General features: G+C 46.3%; 1 protein-coding gene across 2 annotated transcripts in view; it reads right to left on the minus strand.

Annotated features, from left to right (window-relative positions):
* The window catches only part of CHST10 (carbohydrate sulfotransferase 10), an 87,202-nt gene extending 66,078 nt beyond the window's left edge, over positions 1–21,124 (minus strand). Inside the window, exons 1-2 of one of the 2 annotated variants that reach the window (XM_029604793.1) lie at positions 21,060–21,124; positions 20,159–20,292 (exon numbers count right to left, since the gene is read on the minus strand). In XM_029604793.1, coding sequence (XP_029460653.1) covers positions 20,159–20,176 — 18 coding nt within the window. In that variant the 5' untranslated portion in view covers positions 20,177–20,292; positions 21,060–21,124. Of the gene's footprint in view, positions 1–20,158; positions 20,293–20,903; positions 20,983–21,059 lie in introns of those variants that run through there. The other variant, XM_029604794.1, reaches the window with a different exon arrangement.
* Between the last annotated feature and the right edge of the window lie 2,794 nt (positions 21,125–23,918).

A 23,918-nucleotide genomic window follows, 5' to 3' on the forward strand; every position in this document is an offset into this window, starting at 1 on the left:
CTGGAAGCCAAATTTAGGATTTTAGGTAGGAAACTGAAATCCAGAACCTCCAGGGTGGCATTCTCTGAAATTCTTCCTGTTCCACGTGCAGGTCCCCAGAGGCAGGCAGAGCTCCAGAATTTCAATGCATGGATGAGACTATGATGCAGGGAAGAGGGATTCAGTTTTGTAAGGAACTGGGGAAACTTTTGGGGAAAGGGGAGACTTTTCCGAAAGGATGGGCTCCACCTTAACCAGAGTGGAACCAAGCTGCTGGCACTAACTTTCAAAAAATGAGATAGAGCAGTTTTTAAACTAGAACAAGGGGGAAAGCAGACAGTCACTCAGCAGTGCATGGTTCGGAGAAATGTATCCTTGAAGGATACTAATGAAACAGGAGAGTTAGGGCATTCCAACAGAGAGGTTCCATTAAAAGCAAACATAGTCCATGTGCCTATATGTAAAAAAAAATCACCGAAGCTAATGATTTCCAAATTATCCCTAACAACTGAAAAGCAAGTGGTTAATACAAACAAAAAACAAACTTTGAAATGTCTGTATGCCAATGCCAGAAGTCTAAGAAGTAAGACGGAAGAGTTAGCGTGTATAGCAGCAAATAATGAGATTGACATAATTGGCATCACAGAGACTTGGTGGAAGGAGATAACCAATGGGACAGTGCTATATCAGGGTACAAATATTGCAATGATAGGGAGGATCAACTTGGTGGGGGTGTGGCACTTTATGTCCAGGAAGTTATAGAGTCCAACAGGATAAAGATCATACAAGAGACTAAATGCTCAGTAGATTCTATATGGGTAGTAATCCCATGTGTGTTGGGTAAGAGTATAATGATAGGAGTATACTACCATCCACCTGGACAAAATGGTCAGGCAGATGATGAAATGCTAAGAGAAATCAGGGAAGCTAACCAATTTGCCAGTGCACTAATAATGGGAAATTTCAATTACCCCAATATTGACTGGGTAAATGTAACATCAGGACTTGCTAGAGACAAAGTTCCTGGATGTAATAAATGACTACTTCATGGAGCAATTGGTTCAGGAACCAACAAGAGAGGGAGCTATTTTAGATTTAATTCTTAGTGGAACGCAGGATTTGGTGAGAGAGGTAACTGTGGTGGGGCCACTTGGCAACAGTGATCAAACATGATCAAATTTAAACTAATAACTGGAAGGGGGACAATAAGTAAATCTGCAGCTCTAACACTAAACTTTCAAAAGGGAAACTTTGATAAAATGAGGAAAATAGTTAGAAAAAAAACTGAAAGATGCAGCTACAAAGGTTAAAAGTGTTCAACAGGGATGGACATTGTTTAAAAATACAATCCTAGAGGCACAGTCCAGATATATTCCACATATTAAGAAAGGTGGAATGAAGGCAAAACGATTCCCGTCATGGTTAAAAGATGAGGTGAAAGAGGCTATTTTAGCCAAAAAACATCCTTCAAAAATTGGAAGAAGGATCCATCTGAAGAAAATAGCATAAAACATAAGCATTGTCAAGTTAAGTGTAAAAAAATTGATAAGAGAGGCGAAAAAAGAATTTGAAATGAAGTTGGCCACAGAGGCAAAAACGCATAATAAAAAACTTTTTAAAATATATCCGAAGCAAGAAATCATTAGATGATCGAAGGGTTAAAGGGGCTCTTAGGGAAGATAAAGCCATTGCAGAAAGACTAAATGAATTCTTTGCTTCCGTGTTTACTAATAAGGATGTTGGGGAGATACCAGTTCCGGAGATGGTTTTCAGGGGTGATGAGTCAGACAAACTGAATGAAATCACTGTGAACCTGGAAGATGTAGTAGGCCAGATTGACAAACTAAAGAGTAGCAAATCACCTGGACCAGATGGTATGTATTCTAGGGTAGTGAAGGAACTAAAAAATGAAATTTCTGATCTATTAGTTAAAATTTGTAACCTATCATTAAAATCATCTATTGTACCTGAAGACTGGAGGGTGGCCAATGTAACCCCAATATTTAAAAAAGGCTCCAGGAGCGATCCGGGTAACTATAGTCCAGTGAGCCTGACTTCAGTGCCGGGAAAAATAGTGGAAACTATTCTCAAGATCAAAATCGTAGAGCATATAGAAAGACATGATTTAATGGAACACAGTCAACATGGATTTACCCAAGGGAAGCCTTGCCTAACAAATCTGTTTCATTTTTTGAAGGGGTTAATAAACATGTGGATAAAGGTGAACCGGTAGATGTAGTGTATTTGGATTTTCCAAAGGTGTTTTACAAAGTCCCTCATGAGAGGCTTCTAAGAAAACTAAAAAGTCATGGGATAGGAGGCGATGTCCTTTCGTGGATTACAAACTGGTTAAAAGACAGGAAACAGTAGGATTAAATGGTCAATTTTCTCAGTGGAAAAGGGTAAACAGTGAAGTGTCTCAGGGATCTGTACTTGGACTGGTGCTTTTTCAATATATATACCGTATTTTTCGCTCCATAAGACGCACCTGACCATAAGACGCACCTAGGATTCAGAGGGGGAAAATTTAAAAAAAAAAAAAAAATTGTGCTAAACCGGCTCTGCGTCTGGGCGTCTTATGGAGCAAATTAGGGGAGTGCATAGCTTTTTTTTTTCTCCCCATTTTGTTTTCGGGTCTGGGGAGGGCCATTTCGGTCCACTCCCCAGATCAGAAAACTTTTTTCTCTGGGAACCCCTCCCCCCCCCAAAAAACCCCCATCCCAACCCTTTAAATTAACAACCCCCACCCTCCTGACCCCCCCAAGACCTGCCAAACGTCCCTGGTGGTCCAGCGGGGGTCCAGGAGCGGTCCGGGAACGATCTCCTGGGCGTGGGCCGTCGGCTGCCAGTAATCAAAATGGCGCCGACGGCCCTTTGCCCTTACTATGTCACTGAGTCTCAGTGACATAGTAAGGGCAAAGGGCCGTCGGCGCCATTTTGATTACTGGCAGCCGACGGCCCACGCCCAGGAGATCGTTCCCGGACCGCTCCTGGACCCCCGCTGGACCACCAGGGACATTTCGCAGGTCTTGGGGGGGGGTCAGGAGGGTGGGGGGTTGCGGTAAACTAAGTCGGCAGGTCTTGGGGGGGTCAGGAGGGTGGGGGGTTGCGGTAAACTAAGTCGGCAGGTCTTGGGGGGGTCAGGAGGGTGGGGGGTTGCGGTAAATTAAGTCGGCAGGTCTTGGGGGGGGTCAGGAGGGTGGGGGGTTGCGGTAAACTAAGTCGGCAGGTCTTGGGGGGGTTGTGGTAAATTAAGTCGGCAGGTCTTGGGGGGGGTCAGGAGGGTGAGGGGTTGCGGTAAACTAAGTCGGCAGGTCTTGGGGGGGTCAGGAGGGTGGGGGGTTGCGGTAAATTAAGTCGGCAGGTCTTGGGGGAGTCAGGAGGGGGGGTTGTTAGATTTTTGTTTGTTTTTTTTATATTCGCTCCATAAGACGCACATACATTTTCCCCCCACTTTTGGGGGGAAAAAAGTGCGTCTTATGGAGCGAAAAATACGGTATCTATCTATATATTATTCGAAAGTGTAAATAACCGATTCACATCTACTCGTTCAAGACCTCTCATGATCTTAAAGACCTCTATGATATCCCCCCTCAGCCATCTCTTCTCCAAGCGGATATATATATAAATAATATGGAAAGGAATACGACGAGTGAGGTTATCAAATTTGCGGACGATACAAAATTATTCAGAGTAGTTAAATCACAAGCAGACTGTGATACATTACAGGAGGACCATGCAAGACTGGAAGATTGGGCATCCAAATGGCAGATAAAACCTATTATGGACAAGTGCAAGGTGTTGCATATAGGGAAAAATAACCCTTGCTGTAATTACACGATGATAGGTTCCATATTAGGAGCTACCACCCATGAAAAAGATCTCGGCATCATAGTGGATAATACTTAAAATCGTCGGCTCAGTGTGCTGCAGCAGTCAAAAAAGCAAACAATGTAGGGAATTATTAGGAAGGGAATGGTTAATAAAATGGAAAATGTCATAATGCCTCTATAATCGCTCCATGGTGAGACCACACCTTAAATACTGTGTACAATTCTGGTCGCCGCATCTCAAAAAAGATATAGTTGCGATGGAGAAGGTACAGAGAAGAGCAACCAAAATGATAAAGGGGATGGAACAGCTCCCCTATGAGGAAAGGCTGAAGAGGTTAGGGCTGATCAGCTTGGAGAAAAGACGGCTGAGGGGGGATATGATAGAGGTCTTTAAGATCATGAGAGGTCTTGAACAAGTAGATGTGAATCGGTTATTTTCACTTTCGAATAATAGAAGGACTAGGGGGCATTCCATGAAGTTAGCAAGTAGCACATTTAAGACTAATCAGAGAAAATTCTTTTTCACTCAACACACAATTAAGCTCTGGAATTTGTTACCAGAGGATGTGGTTAGTACAGCTAGGGGCGGATTTTAAGAGCCCTGCTTGCCGGTGCGCCTATGTTCAATAGGCCTACCGGCGCGCGCAGACCCCGGGACTCGCGTAAGTCCCGGGGTTTGGTGAGGGGGGCGGGCCCGAGCCGCGCGGCGTTTAGGGGCGTGTCGGCAGCGTTTTGGGGGCGGGCCCGGGGGCATGGTTACGGCCCGGGGCGGTCCGGGGGCGTGGCCGCGCCCTCCAGACCCGCCCCCAGGTTGCGTCCCGCTGGCGCGCGGGGATTTACGCCTCCCTCTGGGAGGCGTAAATCCCCCGACAAAGGTAAGGAGGGGGTTTAGACAGGGCTGGGCGGGTGGGTTAGGTAGAGGAAGGGAGGGGAAGGTGAGGGGAGGGCGTTAGAGGATTCCCTCCGAGGCCGCTCCGATTTCGGAGCGGCCTCGGAGGGAACGGGGGTAGGCTGCGCGGCTCGGTGCGCGCCGGCTATACAGAATCGATAGCCTTGCGCGCGCCAATCCAGGATTTTTGCGGCTACGCGCGTATCTACTAAAATCCTGCGTACTTTTGCTGGCACCTGATGCGCCAGCAAAAGTACGCCTATTCGCGCGATCTGAAAATCTACCCCTTAGTGTAGCTGGGTTCAAAAAAGGTTTGGATAAATTCTTTAAGGAGAAGTCCATTAACTGCTATTAATCAAGTTGACTTAGGGAATAGCCACTGCTTTAACTGCATCAGTAGCATGGGATCTTCTTAGTGTTTGAGTAATTGCCAGGTTCTTGTGGCCTGGTTTGGCCTCTGTTGGAAACAGGATGCTGGGCTTGATGGACCTTTGGTCCGACCCAGCATGGCAATTTCTTATGTTCTGTATAGACAGAGGAATAACCGGTAAGAAAAAGGAAGTGATGATGCACTTGTACACATCCTTGGTGAGGCCTTACCTGGAGTACTGTGTTCAGTTATGGAGCCATATCTCAAAAAGGATAGGGACAAGAAAGAGGCAGACCAGAGAAGGGTGACCATACAGTGTGGGGTATGAATCGGAAGACTTATTAGGAGATGCTGAAGGATATAAATATGTATACCCTGGAAGAGAAGAAGTGTAGGGGAGATATGATGCAGACCCTCAGATGCCTGAAAGGTTTTAAAGATGCACGAACTTAAAACCTTTTCCACTGGAAAGGAATCAGCCTAGGGGACATGAAATTAAACTTGGGTGGGGGGTGGGGGACACACACACACACACATGTCTGAACCAATGTCAGGAAATATTTTTTCACAGAGCGGGTGATGTATGTCTGGAATATCCTTCCAGAGGAGGTGGTGAACACAAAGGGGCATGGGATAAACACTGTGGATCCCTAAAGGCTAGAGGATGGAAATGAAGATAAGAGCGCATGGGGGTAACTTGCTGGTGTGGCAGTTACCACTCTTAATCAATAAGTCTTTATGCTTTTAATGCAACATCGCTCTCCACCTCAAGGGCAGGGAGAAAAGGGGAACTGGATTTAGGTAACAACCAAGGGTCCCAATTTTTATGGTGCGGGGTACTGATAAGCATGGGGTTAACCTGTACGGAGCAACAATTACTACTCTTAATAAAAATGCATGAGGATTACTACCCTTATCCAATAAGCCTTGATGTTTTTGACACAACTGCAACATTGCTCTCCGCTTTGATGGTGGGGGGGGGGGGGATTGGATTCAGATGACCATCATCATGGGCTCTGACTTTTATGGCCCTAGGTACTGATATGCAGTTACAAGGGAAAAAGCACAGGACTGTTTCTATGGCCAAACACAGGACTGTTTCTATGGCCAAGTCCATAAGAAAAGCACTTTCTGAATTTTCCAGATGGCTCATCATCCATTAAAAATTTGCTATCAGTAAATTTTATAGGTTATCATAAGGCTTGGGGATAACCTGCACAGAGTGGCAGTTTTTACCTTAAGAAGCTTGCTGGGCACATTGGATAGAAACAAAAGAAAAAAGAAGTTGTTATACTGGGTCAGATCGAGAGTCTATCAAGCCCAGCATCCCGTTTCCAACAGTAGCCAATCCAGGTTACAAGTACCTGGCAAGTACCCAAACACTAAGAAGATCCCATGCTACTGATGCCAGTAATAGACATGGCTATTCCCTAAGTCAATTTAATTAATACCAGTTAATTGACTTCTCCTCCAAGAACTTGTCCAAAACTTTTTTGAACCCAGCTACACTAATTGCACTAACCACATCCTCTGGCAACAAATTCCAGAGCTTAATTATGCATTCAGTGAAAAAGAATTTTCTCCAATTTAAATGTACTACTTGCTAACTTCATGGAGTGCCCCCTAGTCCTTCTCTTATCTAAAGGTGTAAATTACCAATTTAGATCTATTCGTTCAAGACCTCTCATGATTTTAAAGACCTCTATCATATGCCCCTCAGCCATCTCTTCTCCAAGCTGAACAGCCCTAACCTCTTTAGCCTTCCTCATAGGGGAGCTGTTCCATCCCCTTTATCATTCTGGTCACCCTTCTCTGTACCTTCTACAGTGCATTTGTATCTTTTTCAAGATGTTGCAATTAGAATTATGCACAATACTCAAGGTGTATAATTCTCACCATGGAGTGATACAAAGGCATTATGACATTTTCCGTTTTATTCACCATTCCCTTCCTAATAATTCCTAACATTCTGTTTGCTTTTTTGACTGCTGCAGCACACTGAGCCAATGATTTAAATGTGTTATCCACTATGACATCTAGATCTCTTTCCTGGGTGGAGCTCCTAATATGGAACCTAACATCGTGTAACTACGGCATAGGTTATTTTTCCCTAAGTGCAACACCTTGCACTTGTCCACATTAAATTTCATCTGCCATTTGGATGCCCGATCTTTCAGTCTCGCAAGGTTCTCCTGCAATTTATTACAATCCACATGTGCTTTAACTACTCTGAATAATTTTGTATCGTCTGCAAATTTGATCACTTCACTCGTCACTTTCCAGATCATTTATAAATATATTAAAAAGGCCGGTCCAAGATCCCTGAGGCACTCCACTGTTTACCCTTTTCCACTAAGAAAATTAACCATTTAATCCTACTCTCAGTTTCCTGTTTTTTAACCAGTTTGTAATCCCCGAAAGGACATCGCCTCCTATCCCATGACTTTTTAGTTTTCTTAGAAGTCTCTCATGAGGTACTCTGTCAAATGCCTTCAGAAAATCCAAATACACTACCATCTACCAAGTCATCTTTATCCACATGTTTATTAACCCATTCCAAAAAAATGAAGCAGATTTGTGAGGCAAGACTTCCCTTGGGTAAATCCATGCTGGCTGTGTTCCATTAAACCATGTCTTTCTATATGCTCTGTAATTTTGATCTTTAGAATACTTTCCACTATTTTTCCTGTCACTGAAACCAGGCACACCGGTTTATAATTTCCTGGATCACCCCTGGAGCCCTTTTTAAACATTGGGATTACAATGGCCACCCTCCAGTCTTCAGGTACAATGGATGATTTTAATGATAGGTTACAAATGTTTACTATAGATCTGAAGTTTCATTTTTAAGTTCCTTCAGAATCCTGAGGTGCATACCATCTGGTCCAAGTGATTTGCTACTCTTTAGTTTGTCAATCTGGCCTATTACATCTTCCAGGGTGACTGTGATTTGGATCAGTTCATCTGACTCATCACCTTTGAAAACCATCTCCAGAGCTGGTATTCACCCAACATCCTCATTAGTAAACACAGAAGCAATAAATTCATTTAGCCTTTCTGCAATGGCTTTAAATTCCCTAAGAACCCCTTTGACCCATCGGTCATTTAATGGTCCAACCGACTCTCTTGTAGGTTTTCTTTTCTGCCATTACTACTATGTTACGATGTTTTTTACTCTCTATCACTTATCAACCTGCCCCCCACCCTGTCTCCCCCATCATTGGAATGCCTTTATGATTCGCTTATATTTCCAGGTAATGTCATCTTTTTCTCATTCTATTCTGACCTGAGGAAGAGCATTAGCTCTCAAAAGCTAGTCAAGAAATGTATTGTTAATCCAATAAAAAGGTATTTAATAATTTTTATTAACATGTATTCCCTTTTCATGAGTATTTAGTTTTATTGATCTAATACAAAGCAATCAATGTATAACACAAATTGCTCAGGACATATTTGCTTCCTTTCAAGAGATATAAATGAAAATGTTAAATACCGACTGGAGTTTTTCCAAAATAATTCTAGGACCATTGAAAATATAATTACCGTTCACTCAGCAGTAGTAACAGCCAATGCAGGAACACACACTGGAATAATTAAACTAAAACGGGCTCCCAAAACTCCACAGAAAACATAACAAGGAAAATCTATGATAACACACAAGCAAAACACAACACTCTCATCCCCAATAAATTCCAGAAGTTCAATAGTAGCATAAAAAAAAAAATCTGCACCGTTGGTATACACAAATCTGAGTCTTTTCTCTCAACTCGATTGCCAGTGAAAGGAACTGAAGCATTTTTAATGAGTTAAGTATTCAGAGGTCCATATTTAAAAGGCTTTGTCTGGGTAACGTTTTGAATTACTTGGTCAAAAGCCATGATTTGAATATTTTTGCCCCTCTAATCAACTAGGTTTTTTTTAAGAACATAAGAAAATGCCATACTGGGTCAGACCAAGGGTCCATCAAGCCCAGCATCCTGTTTCCAACAGTGGCCAATCCAGGCCACTGTTGGAATTTAACCTGGCAAGGTATTTAACCTGGCAAGTACCCAAAAACTAAGTCTATTCCATGTTACCATTGCTAATGTCAATGGCTATTCTCTAAGTGAACTTCATAGCAGGTAATGGACTTCTCCTCCAAGAAATTATCCAATCCTTTTTTAAACACAGCTATACTAACTGCACTAACCACATCCTCTGGTAACAAATTCCAGAGTTTAATTGTGCGTTGAGTAAAAAAGAACTTTCTCCGATTAGTTTTAAATGTGCCCCATGCTAACTTCATGGAGTGCACCCTAGTCTTTCTACTATCCGAAAGAGTAAATAACCGATTCACATCTACCCGTTCTAGACCTCTCATGATTTTAAACACCTCTATCATATCCCCCCTCAGTCGTCTCTTCTCCAAGCTGAAAAGTCCTAACCTTTTTAGTCTTTCCTCATAGGGAAGTTGTTCCATTCCCCTTATCATTTTGGTAGCCCTTCTCTGTACCTTCTCCATCGCAATTATATCTTTTTTGAGATGCGGCGACCAGAATTGTACACAGTATTCAAGGTGCGGTCTCACCATGGAGCGATACAGAGGCATTATGACATTTTCCGTTTTATTCACCATTCCCTTTCTAATAATTCCCAACATTCTGTTTGCTTTTTCGACTGCTGCAGCACACTGAACCGACGATTTCAATGTGTTATCCACTATGACACCTAAATCTCTTTCTTGGGTTGTAGCACCTAATATGGAACCCAACATTGTGTAATTATAGCATGGGTTATTTTTCCCTATATGCATCACCTTGCACTTATCCACATTAAATTTCATCTGCCATTTGGATGCCCAATTTTCCAGTCTCACAAGGTCTTCCTGCAATTTATCACAATCTGCTTGTGATTTAACTACTCTGAACAATTTTGTGTCATCTGCAAATTTGATTATCTCACTCGTATTTCTTTCCAGATCATTTATAAATATATTGAAAAGTAAGGGTCCCAATACAGATCCCTGAGGCACTCCACTGTCCACTCCCTTCCACTGAGAAAATTGTCCATTTAATCCTACTCTCTGTTTCCTGTCTTTTAGCCAGTTTGCAATCCACGAAAGGACATCGCCACCTATCCCATGATTTTTTACTTTTCCTAGAAGCCTCTCATGAGGAACTTTGTCAAACGCCTTCTGAAAATCCAAGTATACTATATCTACCGGTTCACCTTTATCCACATGTTTATTAACTCCTTCAAAAAAGTGAAGCAGATTTGTGAGGCAAGACTTGACCTGGGTAAAGCCATGCTGACTTTGTTCCATTAAACCACAAAGCTTACCCAGGTTAAAAAAAAAAAAAGGGTGGTGTTGAGAGCCTTTCAGGGCTTAGCTTTAGCCGGTAAGCACTATCTAGCTAAAGTTAGATAAGTCTGGTTAAAAAAAACAAAACACAATTTATTGGGGTATATTCAGCTGAATGCATACCCAGGTATGATCTTCTGAATGTCCGAATAAAGCTACCTGTGTAATGTTCCTGCTCCTTGCCCTGCTGAATATGTACTTCAAAGTCTGCTTACCATTCCACAAAACAGTCCGCGCTTACAACTATTTTAAGAAATGAACAAAACACGAGTTTCCAAACCATTCATGCTTACTACAGACTTAAAATAAGTAGAATTTCAATCTGATTGCTAAATATCATTAAACTCTGCTGTGAGAAAACTCCAGACCTTAGGGGTATTTTTGCTGGTTTGCAAAATATTCATGCCTTGCATCTTGCCTGTGTGCACTAAGGAGCAACTGCCCCACTAAAATTCAGACAGGTCAATTCATTAAAAAGAGCAGGAGAGCTGGCGTGCCGTGTTGAGCACCCAGTCTCCCGATGTGCGCCCAGGCACCTCTCCTGGGCGTGGGATTCTCTATTTAAATAAAGGCTGTGCGCTAATAAGAAGGTGCTAGCGACAACAGCGCTGCCCTAGCGCCTCCTTATTAGCGTTAGGGATGGCTGTCAGCGGGTCCGACAACCGGCGCTCAATTTTACTGGCGTCTGTTTTCGAACCCGCTGACAGCCACAAGCTCTGAAAATGGACGCCAGCAAAATTGAGAGTCTGTTTTCTAACCCGCTGAGTGGCAAGCAGATTTTTTTTTTAAATTTTTGGTTCCTCCGACTTAATATCACTAGGATATTAAGTCGGAGGGAGTACAGAAAAGCAGTATTTTCTGCTTTTCTGTACACTATTCAGGGTTGTTTAGAACATAATGCCTGCCCTTGGGCAGGGGTTAATTTCTGAGAGTGCTTTCTGAAAGTGCTTGGCTGCACATTTTACTTTCAGTATTCCGGGCAATTACTTAATAGGCTCATCAACATGCATTTGCATGTGATGAGCGCTATTAATTTCAGGGGGGGGGGGGGGTTTGGCCGTGCGTTTTCCACACACTATTACCCGTTACAGTATAAGGGGTAATAGACGCCGGTGGGAAATGTGCGGCCAATCGCGTGTTAAATGGTAAACGGTGTGCTCGGCAGAGTGCTTCATTTTGTATCGGCCCGAGAGTGAAAGCTGCACAAACCTCTCATTTTCACTTCCTGTCTGGGGAGCTGTTAAGGACTAAAGTGTTTAAAAGACCCTCCCGGAATCAGGAAGTTAAGCAGGATACAATTGTGCTAATGTTCATCACAATCCCATGTAGACATCATAATGATATAGGAAAATTAGGTTCTTACCTTTGCTAATTTTCGTTCCTGTAGTACCATGGATCAGTCCAGACAGCTGGGTTATGCCTCCCCTCCAGCAGATGGAGTCAGAGAGAAAACTGAAAGCACCCCCTAGATATACTCGTGTGCCACCTGCGGTCCTTCAGTATATGTGATATCAAAGCAGACAGGAATCCAACTATGATAAATGCCACCCCCAAAATTTTCCAAAAACTCAGAGTGTATGCCAACCTAGAGGCCAGATCAAACAGGAACCTCCAGAAACACAGACAAACAAATAGAACATCAAAAATGTACAGGTAACATGCAATAACCGAACAGGGTACCGCGAAAACACGCGTCATCTGTGGCGTGGACACGAACCGGAAAGAAAACACGAGCGGACTCCCAGAAGAAGAGGGCGGGCGTCTGGACTGATCCATGGTACTACAGGAACGAAAATTAGCAAAGGTAAGAACCTAATTTTCCTTTCCCTGTACGTACCAGGATCAGTCCAGACAGCTGGGATGTACCCAAGCCGCCTTAACTGGGGTGGGACCCTGAGAGTCCCGCTCGAATCACGCTGCTACCAAACGACTGTGAGGACGGCCCCCTGACATCCAGGCGATAGTGCTTGGCAAACGTATGCCAAGATTTCCAAGTGGCCGCCCTACATATCTCTTGGGAAGAGACCAATCGATTCTCCGCCCACGAAGTCGCCTGAGCACGCAACGAATGAGCCTTGAGCCCATCCGGAACAGCTTTACCGCAGCCAATGTATGTGGACGCAATGGCCCCCTTCAACCACCGAGCAATCGTAGCCTTAGATGCCGGCAGCCCCTTCTTGGGCCCATTCCACAACACGAAGAGATGATCCGACTTTCGAAATTCGTTGGTAACCTCCAAATATCGCAGGAGAACTCGCCGGACGTCCAGACGTCGCAAGTCCTTACCTGGAGGAGACCGCAAGTCCTCCGCCGAGAAGGAGGGTAGCTCAACCGTCTGGTTGACATGAAACGCCGAGACCACCTTAGGTAAAAAGGACGGCACGGTTCGCAAGGTAACACCCGAATCAGAAATACGCAAGAACGGTTCCCTGCAAGAAAGAGCCTGGAGCTCCGACACTCTCCGAGCCGAGGAAATAGCCACAAGAAAAACCGTCTTGAGGGTCAGATCCTTCAACGAAGCCGAGTGTAGAGGCTCAAACGGAGCCACACACAAACCACGTAGAACCAAATTCAAGTTCCAGGAAGGACAGGGAAGCCGAAGAGGAGGACGTAAGTTCCTAACCCCTCGCAAGAACCGAGCTACATCGGGATGACACGCAAGGGAAGACCCGTCCAACCGACCTCTTAAGCATCCCAGAGCCGCCACCTGGACACGAAGCGAATTATAGGCCAACCCTTTCGTCAGGCCCTCCTGCAAGAACATGAGGATCTGAGGGACCGTCGAACGCTTAGGTGTGATACCCAATCCGGCGCACCAAGCATGGAAGACCTTCCAAACCCTAGCGTAAGCAAGAGTAGTAGAAGACCGACGCGCTCGAAGCAGGGTAGACACCACCGCGTCCGAGTAACCACGTTTCCTCAACTGTTTCCGCTCATAAGCCAGGCCGCCAGACAAAATCGATCCGCCAGCTCGAAAACCACTGGACCCTGACTCAGAAGGTTGGGAAGATGACCTAACCTTAGAGGGCCGTCCACCGCCAGGTTGACTAGATCCGCGAACCATGGACGACGTGGCCATTCCGGAGCCACGAGAATCACCGGACCTTGATGGGACTCTATGCGGCGTAACACCTTCCCCACCAGGGGCCACGGTGGAAACACGTACAGAAGGATGTGACGGGGCCACGGCAGTACCAGCGCATCCACTCCTTCCGACGCGTGCTCTCTTCTTCGACTGAAAAACCGCGCCGCCTTCGCATTTGCTCGAGTCGCCATGAGATCGAGGTGCGGAATCCCCCAGCGCTGCACGATGAGCATCATTGCCTCCGGCGAAAGCTCCCATTCGCCGGGATCCAGATGTCGTCGACTGAGGTAGTCTGCCTGCACGTTGTCTACGCCGGCAATGTGGGAGGCCGCTAGACGCGAAAGGTGGCGTTCCGCCCAAGTCATCAGCAGCGCGGCCTCTATCGCTACCGCACGACTTTTCGTGCCCCCCCTGCCGATTTATGTACGCCACTGTAGTCGCGTTGTCTGACAGAATTCGGACCGCCCGGCCGCTTACCAGTGGAAGGAGGCGACGCAAGGCTAGACGCACCGCTCTGGTTTCCAGGCGGTTGATGGACCACGTGGACTGGCGTGCTGTCCAGGTGCCCTGAACAGCTCGGGATTGGCAGACCGCCCCCCAACCAGACAGACTGGCATCCGTAGTCACCACCAGCCAAGATGGGGGTTCTAGGGTCACTCCTTGGAGCAGGTTGTTCGGATTGAGCCACCAGGCGAAACTGGAGCGGGCCTCCTCCAGTAGAGGGAGTTCCAGACCGAAATCCTCTGATCTGGGATCCCATCGAGAAAGCAGAGATCTCTGTAAGGGCCGCATATGCGCGAAGGCCCATTGTACCATCTCCATAGTAGATACCATATGACCAATAAGCTGTAAATGATCCCACACCGTGGGAGATGGGAGATCCCGCAAACGTCGGACCAGGGTCATGAGATTGAACATGCGCTGACGAGGAAGAAAAACCTTGCCCACCGAGGTATCGAAGCGCGCGCCCAAAAACTCCAGTTGTTGTGTCGGTTCGAGTCTGCTTTACGCGAAGTTGACTACCCAACCCAACGACTGAAGTTGAGTCACTACCAGGGAAACCGCCCGTTTGCAAGCCGCGTGCGACTTTGCTCTGATGAGCCAATCGTCGAGGTAAGGGTGCACAAGTACCCCCTGCCGACGAAGAGAAGCCGCGACCACGACGAGCACCTTGGTGAACACGCGCGGCGCGGTGGCCAGACCGAAAGGAAGGGCGCAGAACTGGTAATGGGACCCTAGCACCATGAAGCGTAGAAACCGTTGATGACGCTCTCGGATACCGATATGGAGATAAGCCTCCGTCAAGTCCAAAGAAGCCAAATATTCTCCCTTGTGGACGGCCGCAATAACAGACCGTAGAGTCTCCATCCGAAAGCGAGGCACTCGCAGGGCCTTGTTTACCCCTTTGAGATCCAGGATGGGTCGGAAAGTACCCTCCTTTTTGGGAACCAGAAAATAAATGGAATACCGACCTGTTCGCAACTGGTCCGGTGGAACCGGAGTCACCGCCCCCAGAGCCTGTAAGTGATCGAGCGTCTGAGCTATAGCCAGCCTCTTTTCCATCGGACCGCACGGCGATACCAGAAAAAGATCCCGGAGGGGACGTACAAAATCCAACTCGTAACCGTACCAGACCACATCGAGGACCCATTGATCCGAAGTTATCTTGACCCATTCCTCCCAAAACCGGGACAGCCGTCCTCCGATAACGGGAATGGAGGAATGGGCCTGCGCACCTTCATTGCGCGGGCTTAATAGCAGCAAAACTTTGCGAGGAGCCTCCACGCTGAGGCCTCCTGCCCCGAAAGGAAGGAGACCAAGATTGGGTTCTCGTGGTCTGTTGCCGCTGGGAAAAGGAACCGCCTCGTCCCGCACGAAAACGTCGTTGACCACGAAAGCGAGCCCTTGCATTCCCAAACGCCCGAGCTTGGCGCGGCTTATCCTCCGGCAACTTATACACTTTGTTGTCGCCTAGGTCCTTAATGAGCTGATCCAGCTCCTCACCAAAAAGCAGCTTGCCCTTAAAGGGAAAGGAGCCCAATCTTGCCTTTGAGGTGGCGTCCGCCGACCAACGACGGAGCCACAGCAACCGCCGAGCCGAGACAGCCGAGGACATGATGCGTGCCGACGTACACAACAAATCATATAAGGCATCTGCGTTATAAGCGACTGCAGCCTCCACACAATTGGCCTGCTCAGCCTCGCCCGGAGGAAGCTCCTGCGTGGTCAGCAACTGCTGGACCCATCGCAGGTTGCGGGACCCATCTGTACGAGGCTGCTGCACGCCGCTGCCCGGACACCTAGAGCCGCCACATCAAAAATACGCTTCAGTAAGACCTCCAGCTTACGGTCCTGAAGATCTTTCAAGGCTATCCCACCCGTGACGGGGATAGTCGTATGCTTAACCACTGCCGTGACCGCCAAATCCACCGCCGGTGTCTTTAGGAGTTCCAAGGAATCTTTAGGCAAGGGATATAGCTTTTCCATAGCCCGAGTGACCCGCAGAGAGGATTCAGGCAGCTCCCACTCCTTGGAAACAATCTGTAAAACCTTATGATGGAACGGAAAGGTTTGAGGAGGGGCCCAGATCCCTGCCATCGCGATATCCCCCGTCGAGGTGTCAGCGTCCTGGGGGGGCGCCGTGAGCTCAAGCTCCTGGAGGACATGCAGAATTAGTGAGCTTAATTCCTCCTTACCGAATAAACGCAGCATCTGGGGGTCGTCCCCCTCCACGGGCAACTGGTCGTCAGCCAACAGCAAGTCTGACTGATCCTGAGAAGCCAGAGCAGGATCCGCGGCCTCTGTGCCCTCAAGCCCCCCCCGTGGGCGGGGAACACTGGCCCCTGCGGACCCCATTCCCAGTGGCTGTCCCTGAGGTAAGGAAGGTTTAGAAACCTTAGGGGGAGAAGGGGCTTCTGGCTGCCAACCCGCTTCAGCCTGCAAAAAGGCTTTGTGCATAAGCAGCACAAAATCAGAAGAAAAAGGGACCGACCGTTTTAAATTTGCCCGAAGGGATCCAGAGGGAAGAGGGACTTGAGGGCTATCCGAAACGGCTGGAGACCGCGTGTTTCGCCCGCCAGGGGAGGGGGGGAGGGAAGCCTCATCCTCCGAAAGCTCCGGGTCCGATTGCCGCGTGGCCAAGATGGCCGCCGCACTCCTCCCCGAGGGAGGAGGGGCCGGAGAACAGCTAGCAGGAGCGCTGCGATGCCGCGACGGGGAATGCAGCCCCGAATCGCTGCGGGCAGCGCTCGGCCCCCGGGAGGGTCCCTCGTCCCCGGGAAGACATCGGGGACAAAGGCCCTCCCGCGAGAGTCGCGCCCCCGTTCCAGCACAGGCCACACAGGCCGAAGATCGCGGCATTGCAGGGACAAAAAACGGCACCAGGAGAAAAAAGGCGCGAAAATCGAGGTGAGTGAATTCCTCACACTAGCACAGCTCGTCGGGTGGCCGAGCCACCCCCTCCGGGGTCTGAAGAGGCTCTGGCAGGCCGGGGTAAACACAGAAAACCACCGCCTGTGCCCGACAGGACTAAGGTGGAGAAAAAATCAAAATCTTTTTTTTTTTTTATTTATTTTAAAACCCCCTTCAGGGTTGGGACCCCTGGAAGTGGGGGGAGGGTGACCGGCCCACCGGTAAGCTCTCCCCCAGCCTCAAAGACACCTATCCCGGGAACTGTCACAGGGCAGAGCCCTATGTGCCTGCCCTAAAGAGCTGAAAACCGCGCTGCGCTGAAGGAGAAAAAACACCAACACGAACAGACAGGAGTGAGGACAGAAAGATACCCGATGATCTTGTCCCTCTGTCAAAAATTCCCCTTATTTAATTAACTTTACGGTACAAATAACCTGACCAGACCAGGACCGCAGGTTATGCCTCTCAATCTGCTGGAGTCAGAGAATATACTGAAGGACCGCAGGTGGCACACCAGTATATCTAGGGGGTGCTTTCAGTTTTCTCTCTGACTCCATCTGCTGGAGGGGAGGCATAACCCAGCTGTCTGGACTGATCCTGGTACGTACAGGGAACTGTAAGATACGATGCATGAACGACTGAACTGAAGAAAGGGGGAAAAAAAATACATTTTAAAAAAGGGTATGGGGCCATAACAAAAAGTTGCACATCTCTTTAAAAAAAAAAAAAAAAAAAAAGGAAAAGGAAAGAAACTCCATAGACGAGTACAAAAAATGCGCCACAGGATACAAAAATAAGAGAGACTAAGGAATGGGACTAGAAGTGGAAGACTCACAGCTTAAAAAGCAAACAATCAAACTGATATCCTAGAAAACTTTTCTAGTACTGCTGCTCGAAAAACAAATCTACAAACTTTATTCTTGCCCACAGAGGTCACAGAGAAACAGGATGATGTTTGAAACTGTTTATCATCTAGCACTGCCGGAATAAAGGGACAGCAAATGTCAATATGTCCTTTTTATTGCACAAACTGTAATGGAGTGTAGCTTTATTAAACGAGACTTATTGGGTAATCATTCTTACCCACCTGCTATCTCTCCAACACAAGAGAAAAAAAATGGACGTAAAAGGAATACATAACATTTCTGATGCCCTGAAGCAATCTTTTCCCCCTATGATTTAAAAGGCATAGTGCAACACAGCACCACTATACCTTCAGGAGAGCAGGCCATAATGGATAAAAGATGTTCCAGTTAATCAAGAGACTATCATTTTATCGGTCTTGCGTTCCAAAGCCCACATCCCAACTACAGACAAATGGATTTTTCTTTACAAAAACCCTGCCACCTCTTGTAACGCATATTGGGTCCGATTTTAAAAAGCATCTAATTGCGCAAGACTGGGTTTTACGGGTGTAAGTGGGCTTTTGAAAATTGCTACAATATATTTATTTACTTTATTTAGCATTTTTCTATACCGACCTTCAAAGTTAAATACCTTATCAGGTCGGTTTACATCGAACAGGGACATAAACAGTAAACATAAACAACTTATTATAATCAGGAGAAAAACAAAGTTACATTTAACAAGGACTGCAAAACTTGGAAGCTTAGAACATCTGGAAAGAAGGCTTAAAAGGGTAGTAAGTTAAGAAACTAAGACCTAAAAGTCCGTGCTAGTGCTAGTTGAGCTGTTATGAAAGTACTGATGCTTGTGAAGTATTTAGAGAGGATCTGGGTTCCATTGCTCATGAGCCGGTTCATCGTCTAATGTGTGTCTAATATATGCTATTGAACTGGCCATAGGATTATTTGCGCAAGTGCACTTTGCTCAAGTACATGGTTTTTGAAAATTGCTATGGTGGTATGTTATATTTACGGCGTAGCTCCTTTGAAAATTACATCCTTTATGTCTATATACATACACATATTGTATACAATTATTATACACAGATATATACACACACATGTACATATGGGCATGTCTATAAATTCTTATTAAAAAAGGTGGCAGTGTAAATGTAGTTGGGAGAACTATACCATCTATGAAGATCATTTGAATAAACCTGTTGGCTACACCATTTTGGAAACTGAACCTCAAGAGACTGATTATTTTTCTTTTGACTTAAGAACAATTACCTAGTGTCATACATTCCTCTTATCTACTTTCAATGCCTGGTGTGTGATTGCATTACTCCATCTTTTATTTTGCAGTGTAAATTTAGCACACGTAAAAACATTTTAGACACTGGGAATCCACACTGGGCTTACTAATATCGCACTATTGAATGTTATGTAGTTAAATTTACAAAAGGATTTATCGATGTAACTCATTTGTACACCACCTTGACAAGATTCAAAGAGGTTCACAATCCCTGATCCCTTTAAGCTGTATAGATGTGCACACGCACACAGCTCGTGAACCTCACGCACACAACAAAAACACAAGAAATCCCAATATTGATTGCACTGTACTGGCTTATAGCGCACAAATTTTAACTTAGCTTCATAGAAAACTGCACAAAAGAAAAATGTCTGCATTCATAACCTATCAAAAATTAGAGGTAGCATTGTTCACAATGGAGGAGAACTGGGTTCTACACATGTAAATGCACTTTGTGCACGGAAGTGGACTTTTAAAAATTGCTTCGATATAGGATATTTTTATGTGGATAAATCCTTTGGAAAATTAACCCTTTGTTTCTAATGCTTATTTTATTATGGTCGATGTTGTTTTCAAATATCGTAATTTTATGTTGCATGTCTTATATTTCACTTTGGGGAAGTGGCTGATAAATAATCGATCCTTCTTGCAGTTAAGTCATACCCTGACCTCACCCGGCCCTCGCTTTCTGTTGACCTCTTCGGCTTCCCTGTGCACCGTACACAAACAGGCATGGTTGCATTGCCACCATTCGACCACCAGTGCAAGAGTTACAGGGCTAGAAGAGTGCAGCGCATGACTCACATGCGCTTGTGCTCAGAGGCATCCACACCACCCGTTTAGCAAAGCAGCATCGTTTCTTCCATGACCCTTTCAGGACATCCTGAAACTCTCAGCTTCCCCCTTCCTTATTTTCAAGATTTCCCTGGATTGCACGCATCCCTGTGTCATGCTATTTGATGTCTTTCACTATTATGGGAAGCTTGCCCATGATCTAACTTTTAGCAGATTTTAAATCAACAGACCCATTGCCAAATGGACAGAAACCACAGCAGAAACACTCCAAAAATGCCAACTGGTACAGTACCTTAGGTGCCCGGACCATTGTTGGAAGCGTAAAGTCTGTCTTGCAAAGTTACAGCGACAAAAGGAATTTGTAGGGAAAGAAGCTGGCCAGATTGTTTTGGGATGCCATGAGCACACAGAACCACTGGGAAAAAGCTAAAAACCACAAAAAAACACAGAAGAAAAAAGAAAGAAGGTCAGCAAAACGGACACCGTGAACAGCTACAGAAGCCGCACCATAAACTGCACGTCGTGCACAAGGAAAGCAGCAGCACAGGTCAAAGCCATCAGTCCAAGTCGGTGACACGCACGGAAGGAAGAATTAGATATACTGCAATCAAGTCTCAACCCAGAAAGAAATGCCACCTTAGCAAAACAATTCAGCTTGAAAAACGTATCTGTATCCCATCAACAGAGGGGAAAAAAAAAAGGTAGAGACCAAGCTCAACATTCAAGCTGGCTTACTCGGTGAAAAATAAAAAAAAAAGTTTTAAACCTAAGCAGTCTGTGGGCTTCTTTATCTAAAAAAAAAAAAGGGCTGCATGAATGCAAGGAGCATCCGGGCAGTCTGTTCTACCACGAAGCCCCTTTGTCCGACAAGTGGCGCTTTGCCACATCCTTGGGAGGCTATGGCTGGTTCACAGGGGCTGAGCCCAGCCGCAGGGCACCCTTTCAAGCCTTAGGCCCGCGCAACCCATTTTACTGTATGGAGCGCCTGTACAGTAACCTGGCTGCGCGGGCCTAACGCTTCACGGCCGCGCTGGTACCTGTCATTTCAAATGCCAGGCACCAGCCAGCGGACAGCTCTCCGATGCTCGGGCCTGCCGGTCCATTCGCCCCTCCTCCCGAAGCAGGGCGCGAAAAGCAGCCTTGGCTCCGGGAGGGGGAGGGGCCTGGCAGTGTAAGGCGACGAAGCGACTCACCTTTTGCAGCCTCCTCCCCCCCCCTCCGGACATCGGCGACGACGACCGCGGCTCCTGCCTCCAGCTGTCCGCATCGCACGAGGGAAAGCGGCCCCTGTGCGTGAAATTGGCTGCTCGAGACGTGACGTCACATGCCGTGACGCCAAACGTCGTGACGTCACGTGCCGCCAAACGTCGTGACGTCACGTCTCGAGCAGCCAATTGCACGCACAGGAGGGGGGGGGGGCCGCTTTCCCTCGTGCGATGCGTCTGTCTTCGCGGACAGCTGGAGGCAGGAGCCGCGGTCGTCGTCGCTGATGGGGGGGGGGGGGAGGCTGCAAAGGTAAGTCCCCTCCCCCGCGGTTGCACTTTACTGTATATCGAGCTCCCAAAGCACGACAGGGTAAAGCCAGGGCGTTCTCACCCGGCCGAACAAAAAAAAGCTCTCGCCTCCAGTTCTGAGAAACAGAGCTCCCTTTCAAGGGATTCAAGCTCGATGAAAAACGAAACGAGGTGAAGAAAAAAAAAAATCCCCAAAGGATCGTACTTTCAAGGAGCTCAAACAGGCACAAGCTGCTGCAGGGTGTGGGACTTCTGCTAATCAGAAGATGGAAAAGAGAACTTGCACCGGAATAAACAGGAATGCCAGGAGAGAGCTGTGCCCCAGTCCTTGCTTAAATCTCATTTTGGCTCAGATCGCATTAATCTTTTAAAACTATGGGCATTTGTTGCCGTCTTGCATACCTGCCTGGGATCTGTCCCGGTTTTCACTTCGGGAGCCAATGGAGGGAAGCAAAACTAAACCAGAAATAAGACAGATAAAAAAAATCAATACAAAATAGGGAGGACTTACAATCGGTTACGGTGTGTGTGTGCAGATTTGTTTTATATATTGCAATATCATGCTGAAAGTGTTGTGATGCCACCTGGAGTCTGGTGGGCTGATGGGGTAAAAAAAAAATAATCTGGACAAATGAAACAGTTAAAAGAAAAAAAACTGCGTTTTTATCTTGGCTCACACAGCTCTTGCTAATCTCGCTCCTGCACACTGCTCCCTTGGGTCCCTTTGTCTGCTCTTCTCCGTCTAGCCTCCGGCTCATTATTTGCTTTGCTCTGTATCTCTGAAAGGGCCTCTCCCCCGCCCTCCCCCTTCCTTACTTGAGGTTTCCTTTTCAACAAGGAGTGGAGAGGAGCTCAGAAGGTCATCATGGGGGGGGGGGGAGAAGAGGTAAAGCAACTGCAACTTAGCTGAAAAAAATATTTTCCATCTTCAAGATTAAAAAAATTACTACTTACCTAATAAATTACCTTTTCTTTAGTGAAGACAGGTTAATTCACACCAGTGGTTTATGCACCTCTACCAGCAGATGGAGACAGAGAAAAGTTGACATCACAGTGTATATACCCCTGCACAGAAGACATCAGCCCACCAGTATTCTCTGCAAAAGCCAACTGGACAGATTAACAAAATTTGATTATAACTAGCAATAGACAACTACTTAAGCACTCATAAAAGGGATCACTGAGCTCTAACAAAGAGTGTAACATCACTAATCTAGAGGTTGAAACTAACACTTACCAGTCATCCCCGCAAACATAGCTACTCAGGAGGCCAACAGCACCATCATCTGGCAGCAAAGGCCGGGAAGATGGATTAACCTGTTTTCACTAAAGAAAAGGAAATGTATCAGGAAAGTAGTAATTTCTCCTCTCTTAGCATTCAGACAGGTTAATCTACGACTAATGGGATGTACCAAATCTACTCCCAAACAGGGGGGGGGGGGAGGCTGCCCTCAGTCCAACTACACCGCACGGCTGCATCCTCCCGGGACTGCACATCTGAGCAGCAATACCTGGAAAAGTATTCAATAGAGAATCACGTCGCAGCTTAGCAAAACTTGATGGGAGACAACAACTGAAGCTCCGGCCATGACACTGCTCAAGCCTTAATGGAATGAGCCCTAAATCCTCTAGGTAACAGCTGCGTAGTATTCACATATGCGACTGAAGTAACTTCCTTAATCCAGCAGGCTATGAAAGCCCGCAACGCTGACTCATCCTGTTTACTGTCACCATGGATTACAATCAGGTGTCTGTGTTCTTCAGAGGTTTTAAAACCTCCAAATTCTTCATCAGATGCCTCTTGACATCCAAAGTCCGTAACAGAGAATATTTGTTTATCTCTCTCTCTCTCTCTCTCTCTCTCTCTGTCTGTGTCCAGGATCGATAGGGAAACTAAATGATCCAAGAGAAAGTCTGAGACCACTTTTGGCAAAAGACCGAAGCTGGACCGCCCCTGGAGACACCCACAGGAACAGTCCCCAGCTGAAGAGCCTGCAGCACAAAACTCCACGCGCAGAACAAACTGCCGGGAGAACATCATCCTCAAACTCAGTAAACTCAAGGAAGATTACACAGTGGTCAAAAAAGACAAACCTGCCCAAAAGTAACAGAACCAGATTAAGGTTCCATAACAGCACTGGCAACCATGAGAACAAAGATGCTTAACCCCCTTCAAAAATGAACCACATCTGATTGGGCTAACAATAGTCTACCATTCACTTGACCCTGGAACAGGGCAAGATCTTCCACCTGCATCTTCAAGGAATTATGGGCCAAGTCCTTAAATTGTTAAATACCATTCTAGAAGCACAGTCCAGATGTAATCCACACATTAAGAAAGGTGGAAAGAAGGCAAAACGATTACCGGCATGGTTAAAAGGGGAGGTGAAAGAAGCTATTTTAGCCAAAAGATCTTCATTCAAAAATTGGAAGAAGGATCCAACAGAAGAAAATAGGATAAAGCATAAATGTTAGCAAGTTAAATGTAAGAATGATAAGACAGGCTAAAGCTCCAGGCGCCGCTCATTCCACATCCGA

Source organism: Rhinatrema bivittatum, chromosome 5 (genome assembly GCF_901001135.1).
Source record: "Rhinatrema bivittatum chromosome 5, aRhiBiv1.1, whole genome shotgun sequence".
NCBI classification, from domain to species: Eukaryota; Metazoa; Chordata; class Amphibia; order Gymnophiona; family Rhinatrematidae; genus Rhinatrema; species Rhinatrema bivittatum.